At 37.0% G+C, this 10,000-nt stretch overlaps 1 protein-coding gene across 1 annotated transcript in view; it reads left to right on the forward strand.

The window, feature by feature from the left end:
- LOC137998892 (tyrosine-protein phosphatase non-receptor type 2-like) overlaps positions 1–10,000 on the forward strand; it is a 14,631-nt gene that overhangs the window by 1,736 nt on the left and 2,895 nt on the right. The window contains exons 3-12 of the mRNA XM_068844736.1: positions 2,038–2,102; positions 2,563–2,598; positions 3,373–3,471; positions 3,571–3,714; positions 4,971–5,125; positions 5,227–5,281; positions 6,356–6,548; positions 7,416–7,604; positions 8,842–8,993; positions 9,221–9,495. Coding sequence (XP_068700837.1) covers positions 2,038–2,102; positions 2,563–2,598; positions 3,373–3,471; positions 3,571–3,714; positions 4,971–5,125; positions 5,227–5,281; positions 6,356–6,548; positions 7,416–7,604; positions 8,842–8,993; positions 9,221–9,495 — 1,363 coding nt within the window. The remainder of the gene's footprint in view (positions 1–2,037; positions 2,103–2,562; positions 2,599–3,372; positions 3,472–3,570; positions 3,715–4,970; positions 5,126–5,226; positions 5,282–6,355; positions 6,549–7,415; positions 7,605–8,841; positions 8,994–9,220; positions 9,496–10,000) is intronic.

The raw sequence follows: 10,000 nt of genomic DNA on the forward strand, positions 1-10,000 counted from the left end.
TGAGTTCCCAAGCATCTCTGGACTTTGTAAACTAGCTTGAGATTTGGGAGTTTTCGTTTCTTGTCACGGTAACTTACCCGTTTTAGCCTCTGTTTTCCGAGAATATATGGCTCTTTTGTCTTGGTAAAGACTGGGATTCACATTCCATGTATGGAAATGATGACCTCGTTTGAGTTAAGGCTTCATTAACACTAAAACGAGGCAATTAACATTGTGGCGAGATAAGTGTAGGTGTGGTAAGTTTTGTGATCATCAGATGATTTCCTTGAAAACAGCCTCAGAATATTGCCGGGACCCACATGTTTCATCTTAGGTCGCACTTTTAATGCCTCCTAAATGTGCTGCATTTTTCAAGTCGTGTATTGTACATAAAGAATGTGAGTGATCCCCAATGTTTGTGTATGAAATGGTGTTGTATTAAAAAGTGCAAAGAACAACAGAAATTGAAATAGCTGTTAAAATAAACACTTGAGATTTGGTACAAAACAGATTATGCAATTTCTACGTTTTCTAATGATATTTTATTGTTCACTTAAGTAATTTTTTTTGGGACGAGTGAATTTAACTTTCGGACAACCAAAATCTGAACGTTACTCGTCCAATCGACAAGTGGAATTGAAAAAGAGTTTTTTTCCCTGTGTACTGTTACAATATAAATAAACTACAATTTATCTTGAAAGGAACTCATTTTGCAGAATGGCCTCATTTACAAGCTGAATGTTGAGGAAATTTATTTAAGATTAATAACATGGCACAGGTTTAATGTAGTAGGAGAAATAAGTCATTGGACTTATCCAAACGTGGTCACTATTCAAGCATAATGGTGTTTGATCTCAGAACTCAAGAAGCAAGAGTTGGTCTTGGCTACATACATGTGCTCTCCAAACTTCCCACGTGATTTAAATTTTGATGAATGCACAATGATACATGAGCCAATAATATGATTAAATGAAAGTCATATATTGGAAGATTGGATACAAAACTAATTCTAAACAAATCACAGTTAATTGCTGCCAGAGTGAGTGAGCCTGAAGCAAACAAACAAGGCAGCTCTCTAATTGGGAGAAGAACACATTATTTTTTTTCTTTGAAATGCAATCTGTGATTGTGAACAGGGTTCGTGCTACTCTTTGAAGTCCTTGAAAAGCCCTGGAATTTAATTTTGGACTTCAAGGGTGCTTCGTGCTTGTGTTTTGACCCTGCTCTGTTTTTCATTTTAAACTCCAGCTGGTCTCATTGTCATGCAACAAAAAAAAAATCATCAGTAAATTTGAAAGTGTTCAATGAAAAAGGCCAAGAACTTGGAATGTTGTAGGAAACAAATCTTTTAACCACCTCTCTGATTCTCAGGTCTGTGCGCTACATAGTTTCTGAGTTATTTGTCAAAGTGTTTCATGCAACCTTATAGAGATTTGTATGGAGACACCATGTGGTCCACCAATATAGTGGCCGGTAATCAAGAAAACATCTGGAGTTCATTTTGCAATGAAAGCGCTTACTTTTGTGTATGAACACATTTCCTAATGTACTTGAAAGGCTCAAACTGCTAAGATTCAAAGAAATAGCTTTGTACAAAATGTATCATGGTGTCACGCAAGGTGACAATTGGAAATTCAAAAGACGTCACAGAACTGGAAACTTGAAAAAAGGTTTAATTCTAGGTCATCTTCAACCTCCTTTAGATAAAAATTTTGAAGACCTTGGGATTTTGATTTTATAATTTGTAGACGTCTCTGGGAAATCTGTTGTTTTCTTTCTTCTGTCGAGTGGCGTCCAGTTGGGGGTACAGTTTGGGGGTCCACATTTTGTACCGTCCCTGCTCAAGACCTTGTAAAATCTCCCTTCAATTCCATACACGACCCGTATAATTGAAACATCTCCTTTCCCATCGGCAGCATTTCTACCAGTTAGGTAAACTAGTGGAGTAATCTAAGAAGTTACGAAGAAGCCTGAAAATGCTTGTGTCTGTGACTGTGATGTCATTGTCATGCCATACATATATCTGTGTTCCTTAACCCAGTTGTTATTTGGTTTCAGATGACCACAGCCGGATTATTTTAAAAGATGGACCACCAGACTACATAAATGCCAATCTTGTGAAGGTACAGGAGGTCCAAATATTTTCATGTGAACAAATCCATGTCTGTGCTATGACCACATGGATTAAATGGTTGAAGATTTTGGATGATTTCAACTCCTTGGCATACTTGCTGCAAATATTTCCCATTTTTGGTCACTAACTGTCCGTTTTTTTTTTTTTTTTGACTGTCCCTGAAAGTCCAAAGGCAATGGGTTGGTAAACACTTTCAAGAGTGTTTGAATCTTAATGATTTAAGTGTCTTGCCTTCTAGCGTTGGAGCACTAACTGGAGGCACTTAACCCATTGACTCCTTGGGGTTCGCCATTAACAAGTAAAATTGTCTGGCGTTAGACAGAGTAAAATACTAAGTATGGCAGGTTTTGGCCAGTTTAGGGTTGAATGGGTTGAAACTGGAATCAACAAATTAAAACTATGGGTAAGCAATGAAATGGTACACTGAAGCCCTGCTGTTTGTTTTTCAGGTTCCAAGGTTAAACAGAAGTTATATTCTTACTCAGGTTTGTGGAAGTGATCAGTATTTACATGAACAGTAGCTGGTAAAGAACTAGGTTGGAGCTTAATCACATCTTAGTTAGATGTATGTTAAGGAGGCAGTGTGGCCCAGTGGTTAGGGCGCTTGCCTTGAGATCCGGAGATCCCGGGTTCAAGACCTGCTCTAACAACTCGTTGAATTTGATCCTGGTAGTCCCTGGTTCAACTTCCCAGCTGCACTTGTAAATAGCCAACTGGTTTGTCTCCGGCCAGTTGGGATTCTTAACAGTTGTTGTTGTTGTTCTGTTCTGTCGTTTCGTTGTGTTTCATTGGCCCTGAAAAGCCCCTATGTATGGGGAGCGGTCAATTAAGTATGTATGTATAAATCATTGATAAAAATGGTGGATATTTCTATCGTGTTATGGTCTTTTTCTAATTCAGTGTCATAGAAAAATTGCGGCATAACTGCATGTATATACATTTTCTCTAACAATGGAATGGACGTAAATGCTAATTTAACTAAAACTTAAACCAGGGTTAGAGAGTTGTTCACCCAAAGTTTTAATATTTTAACTTGGTGTTGGGACCTGATTTCACCATTGTTTTGCAGTTTACAAGCATCAAGACAGAATACATACATTAGCAGAATTTAAGGCAACATAAATGTCTAAATTATAAATCCTCCAACTTTCCTCTCTTTCAGTCAAATATCGCAGCCCTAGGCAAGATAATCGTGATAATATTATTGCATGTATCTATGAACCTAGGGTGTAATCTTGATTTGCTTAATTTATCTTCAGGGACCTCTGCCACACACTGCAAAACACTTCTGGCAGATGATATGGGAACAAAACACTGCAGCAATTGTAATGCTAAACAGAGTAGTTGAAAAAAATCAGGTCTGTATTAATTTTTACTGTAAGTACCATGTTTCTTTTCAGCCAGCCTTTCTTTGTAAGGTGTGTATTGCTACAAACTCAAGATGGTTTATTTTACAGGTGAAATGTTACCAATACTGGCCATGTGGACAAGCAGCAGAACATGTTGATCAACTGGACTTTGAAGATTTTAAAGTCTACTTCCTTAAAGAAATTGGAAATGACTATTTTACTATTCGAACACTTGAACTAGAGAATTTTGTGGTATGTTTGGCTTGAGTATGGTGATCGCTTTTAGAGTTTGCTGTTTGAAGAAACTGCAAACAGCTCTTCAGCCATTAGTCAAAATACTGCATGGCCCTTTTACGTTGATCAAATGGTATAAACTTTCAAACAAAATTTATAATATGAGATGTCAAATATACAACAACAATCAGGAAAGTGGCTAGCTGTTTTTAGTGTACAGAGCCACTGAAATAAGCCACTTCCGAGTTCATGTTTGTCTCAGTTTTGAAGTGAGTCTTGGTCCTCACCTATTGAAAGGGAAATTGAGTTTGATTTGCATACAGTGTAAGAATATCTAATGCATTTCCATTTGAATAGTTGTGCACCAGCACTCGCTTTGAAACTGAGGCATGCAGCAACTCCGAAATGGACTATTAAGTTGTGAAATGCAAATTTCTTGGTATTCTCTGTCAGTAGGTATCTGGTCATGCAGGTACTATTCATCAATCCACACCCCAAGTGACATGCCCCAACTAACTGGATATATTGTAGCTTGGGACTCTTGGGCAACCATCATCATTAGCAGGCTTTGCCTGCTTTTAGTGGCATAAGCTATAACTAATCCAGTTCGATTACTTTTAGGAAAGTTCTGATTTTTCTCAGGTTTGCTCATTTTTCACCTGGCTTGAATCTTTCATCTCACATATAATATTTCATTACAATTATACCACACTTGACAGTTCAGCCCCTTTGCTCAGCAGCTGAGTGGTAAAGCATCTAAACTAGTACCAGTCATCAGAAGTTCATAGATTCAACTCACTTTATTGGCACTTAAGTTTTTTTCTTGTAAGGCCACAAAATTCTTCATTTTCAGCAAAAAATTAATAGTAGTGGTCACAGTCACCAAACAATTTGCCTTGGATAGAAAGTGAATATTAGTCTGTATTTAGTAGAAAGTCTCTGGGAGTTATTTATTTAATGGTGTGTTTACAGTGCATCAATTTGCACTGAATGTTTTTTAATGGGAACAACTTAAGTTATTTTCCTTTGAAACTGTGGCATAGATAGAGGATATTACATGACCATACAAGGATACATGTACAAATTTTATCATTTAGTGCTGATGGTAATAATTTATGCTCACATGTAAAAGGTACAAATTGCATTGTCACTTTGCAAGACGAAGATATCAAATTTTAGAAACAAGATGAAACTGAAACCTACTATTTCATTGATATCTATCTAATGAATATTGTTATTGTAGATGTGCTGTCATATCATTAATATTTTCACAGACAGGAGAAAGACGGTCCTTATATCACTTTCATTACATGACATGGCCTGACTTTGGAGTACCCACATCACCTGCTACTTTTCTAGCATTCCTGTTTGAAGTGCGCAAGGCAGGAGTCCTGTCTCCTGATGTAGGGCCATCTGTTGTTCATTGCAGGTAACAATGCAACAAAAGCAAGATAATTTAATCGCTTATATTTGAAATATTGCTATAGTGGTTTATTGGTAGTAACAGCTTGAATGCATTTTTCCTATTAGTGCAGGTATTGGGAGGTCAGGGACCTTTGTTATGGTGGATTCAGTCTTGAAAGAGGTAACTTCATGTTGCACAAAGCAAGTGTTCTAAAGAAAGACATGTTTCAATCATTCAATCATAATTGTCAGGTGTAGGTGTCCTGAAAAGCAAAATGTGATACCGCAGCAATGTCGTCAAACTTTTCAATAACATGAAATTAAAGTTGGAAGGATCATCGCGGTTTGTTGAGTAACTTTTACAAGCAGTTGCAAAGGAACCCAAAAAAAACATTCAATCTTGATCCCAACTTGAAATCCAAGCTTGGGCTTCCTTCCAATGATCATGTTCCAACATTCGTTTCATTCTATTCCGCAGTTCAAATATCTAAATCTTCATAAAACAAAGTTTTTTCATTCACAGTTGTAATTATGACCTACATGTATAATTTATTAATACATACATGTAGATTTAGCCGAGCCTAAAAGCGGAGCTCCTGTTTGTAGCCCCAGAAAGCCACTTTCTATATTAAAAATAGTGTATATGGAAATAACTATGCTTCTACATAAAGTACAAAATTAATCGTCTTTACTGTATACAGTTTACAGTGATCAAACAACTATGAGCTGACAGCAGTAATCAAACAAGCCTTGCAAACAAAATCCAACACTTTTAATCAACAACTAAAACTGAAATTACATGCACAGTAATCTCTTTCACAACATTTTCCATTTGACTGATAATCTTTACACCCTCTCTCTTCAGTTTAGAAAAACAGCAAAAATTGCTAATTAACAAGTTAAGCTAAAGCATAGTAATTCGCTTACTTGACTGCTAGTTCACGTTCAAACAAATTAGCACACAACTGGACATCCATTTCACACAAAAAGCGTATAAATCAAAAGGTATTAATTTAATGTGGACAGTCGCCGCAGCAATGACGAATTCAGTTCCAAAATAAGCAAGTGCGGTAGCCAGGCACAAAACAGCGTGACAAACAAGACAAAAGATTTTTTTAACTGAATCGCTGTTGGAGATTTTGCGAGTCCCACGATGAACAGTTGAAAGTTGGAGTTAAAAAGGGGACACTGACGGTCATTAATAGTTGTTGTTTTTACTGGTCAAATAAGATCTTTGTCATTATTTCTTCTATAGATTGAAAGCACGGGGGATATGGACCAAATCAGTATAACAGATGTGTTATTGGAAATCCGGCAGTACAGAGTAGGTCTAATCCAAACACCAGATCAGTTGCGCTTCACATATTTGGCAATCCTGGAGGGTGTTAAAGTACTGATGCCAGAAGTATATCAGAGAGCCACAAACAATCATTTAAAAACTAATGAAGGTAGGGTGTTAATACTTTGGAAATTTACTTGGGGAGTTAACACTTTGTGAAGCGACAATGCCCAGATATATAGTGGCTGTCTTTTTTTCTTTAGAGAGGGTAACACGACTGTTCAGAGAACTGATAAACAACTGATGGGGTACACACTACATGCACATCATACATGTAGTGTGTGATCTTGGGTTTAGTATGTACCGCTATGTAATGGAAAATTATCCCGTCTGTCATACTGTAAGACATGATGCCCTTACAGCCTGATGTCCATTAAAGCTTATATGAAAAATTCATTTTGGGTACCAGCCAATACAAAGGTTTTGCCGCAACAGTACAGTGCATGTAATTAAAAAAAAACGTTGTAATGTGAACATCTCATTTCATCATCAATGGTAGCACCATTGCATTTTTTTCCCTTTTTAGCTTTGTATTTTTTTGTTTGTTTTAAATATTTTTCCATTCTTTTTTAAGCTTCAATTTCAAAGCACTTTCATTAAAATTGAGTTATCCAGTGGACAGTGATTTATCCACTGGATAGCACTATCTACCTTTCGAATAACTGGGGCCAGATGGACAAGGATAACATTTTCCAAAAAACGCTAATTAGATGGATGATTTAGGGGAATCTAAAATTTTTAAGGAATCTAAACTGTTAAGATAATCAACCAGCTCTATACAATTTTTTGCCCCGAAATGTTATGAAAACACTAAAATCAAAACCAAAATTTGATACAAAGTAATAGCATTATTTTATTGCTATCACTTTGTATCACAGAGATGGAATAAGTCCCAAAAAGAACAGGCAGACAGATTATTCGGTGAATTCCTGTTCCAGAGTGAGAGTACTAATTTTTTCGATTCATGTATTTTTAGAGAGGGGAGATGACCAAGAGAATGCTGAACAAAACAGCACAGCGGATGCAAAGAGTGAGGATGATTCCGAGGTAGAAACACCTCCTCCTGTTCCGCCACGGCGTAGGCTTGAAGCTGCAGCAGGCACTGCAGATGAGCCTGAAGCAAAGAGAAGCCGTCTAAGTGAACGTGGTATAACGTCACAGAAAGGTAATTCACGTAAATCCAGGAACAAGTTAGCAGAGAGTCATTACATGTATATCAGATATAGCTACTACTGGTAGTTAAAGTAGTTCAGGTAATTTATTTGGAAAGATCTGTTTAACCAAAGCACTGCAATCAGATAAAACTATTTTATTTAAAATACCTAATTGGAGTTTAATATCCTATAGCCATTGACAAGTACATGTAAAACTGTCTGACATTAGACAGAGTAAAATCTATTAAGTCTTACTCCTAGGAGTCTGTCAATGGGTTAACTCAAGTTGAGTTGCTTTGCATGGGCCATGTCCTTTGTGCACTGTAAGATAGTAATCATGATTGTGTTATCAGTGCCTCCATGTTACTTACTTTGGTTGACACAGAGTTTTGCTGTACCTTTCACAAATACCCAGACTCTGATGTTTCAGTTCCGTTTATTGGTACTGTAGCTGGCAAGAAAAACTACTCGACTAATGTGGTGTGGCAAAATACTTAAACACAACAGAAAGTCTTGATCACACCAGCCATGATTTCAGTTAGTGTTCTCACTTGGTATTTAGAGAGTAGCAGATCAGAAGTTGATTCAAACTATAAAACAATAAATACATGCACAGTAAAATACTACTAAGCTACAGTATGCGCACGACTAGTACCACTCAAATGTAAGTTAACAGTCTTCTCGTTTCTCGCGACATCAACTCGCGTTCCTCGACATCAGCTTTGAATGAAAGTACAGTATATGTACATGTAGATTTCACGGGCCAATTCGAGGTTTAAATGTGGACATGCAAAGACAATAACACACCAAACACATACTGTCGCGTAAGTTTATCAACACATTTCTTCTGTAAATCAGGTGTGAATCAAAGTGCAGTGTATACAGGTTTCAGAAAGTCTTGAGAAGTGTGAAAAGTCTGTGAGAAGTGCTGTAAAGGGAGTGGGTATAAGGGGTATTCAAGGAGACAGTCATGGAAAGGGTCTATTGTTGTGATGAAGCCTTTCATTCAATTGAGAGGCTACAGGTACACTGTACATGCATCATTTCCCAAGTCTCACAATGACTTTAAATTTGTCAGTTATGTACATGTAATACATATTTTATAGAACAACCACACACATGCATTTCAGTCTCATACACACAGTTTTTATGGAACATTCATGTACTATCAAACTTAATGGTTGATACAGAATAGTTCCTGGTTGTATCAATAGTTAATACAAATATATATATATTTTTGTCCTTAAGAACCAGAAGGAGACAAGGATGTATTTACAGATAGCAGTGAGGGTTCAGATGAAATCATTGACTTATCTTCACTATCAGACTCAGAAAACAGTGAACATTCTATGGAAAATGTAAGAGAACCTTCCCAGGTTTCCATGAGAGAGGACATCCAGGCAAGTAAAATGTTATAATTATTATTGTTGAGATAAAAGCGATGAGAGTAAAATGTCTGCGAGGGGGCTGATCATGAGAACCAGGACAGACACAAGTCCCCCCCTGTATTAGCAAAAAAAGCAATAGAGTTAAATTTGGGTTCTCTTATGCAAACAAGTACTGGAGTACTGGTAATTGAAGTAAACTTTAGGTTTTTTCTTTTTTCATTTTTTTTTTGTTCTTTTAGGAAAGAAATAAATTTTCCGATGGAAAAGATAAATCACAGCAAGCAGAGAAAGGGAGCAAGCTTCCTCAACACAAAAACCAGTTAAATAATGATGTTGAAAAGACAGATAAAATATCTGAGCAGGAAAAGGGAGAACCTACAGAAACTGGGCTGCAAGAAACTAATAAAGTGATTCAAGACACAGCCATACAGCTGCAGGAAACAAACGAGGGGCTTAAACATGAAGAGGGAGGTGAATTCATTCCTACTTCAAATGAAACAAAAGAGACAGAAAGGTGTGAAATTTGACACTAAGATCATCTGTGAACATTATTGTTGGAAAGATGTTAATACAATACAATTCATACTTAATTGACCACTCCCCATAGGGGCTTTTCAGGGCCAATGAAATACAATTAACGAAATGACAGAACACAACAACAACTGATAAGAATCCTAACTGGCCGGAGGCAAACCAGTTGGCTATTTACAAGTGCAGCTGGGAAGTTGACCAGGGACTACCAGGATCAAATTCAACAAGTGGTCAGAGCAGGTCTGGAATCCGGAATCTCCAGATCTCAAAGCAAGCGCCCTAACCACTGGGCCACACTGCCTCCTGACTATCTCCTCTTTTCCATTGTCTTCTCTAGTTTATTTGATTTGACAAATGTACAAATATTTATTACAGTTGGAAGGATCCAACAATTAACCAGCGAAATGTTCATTCAGAATTAAAATCATATGAATAGAAGGTGGTTTAATTTGCCTCTTTTTGAATCCCTTTGTGTTGTTGAGATTGTT

The sequence above is a fragment of the Montipora foliosa genome, chromosome 1 (genome assembly GCF_036669935.1).
Source record: "Montipora foliosa isolate CH-2021 chromosome 1, ASM3666993v2, whole genome shotgun sequence".
Classification (NCBI taxonomy): domain Eukaryota; kingdom Metazoa; phylum Cnidaria; class Anthozoa; order Scleractinia; family Acroporidae; genus Montipora; species Montipora foliosa.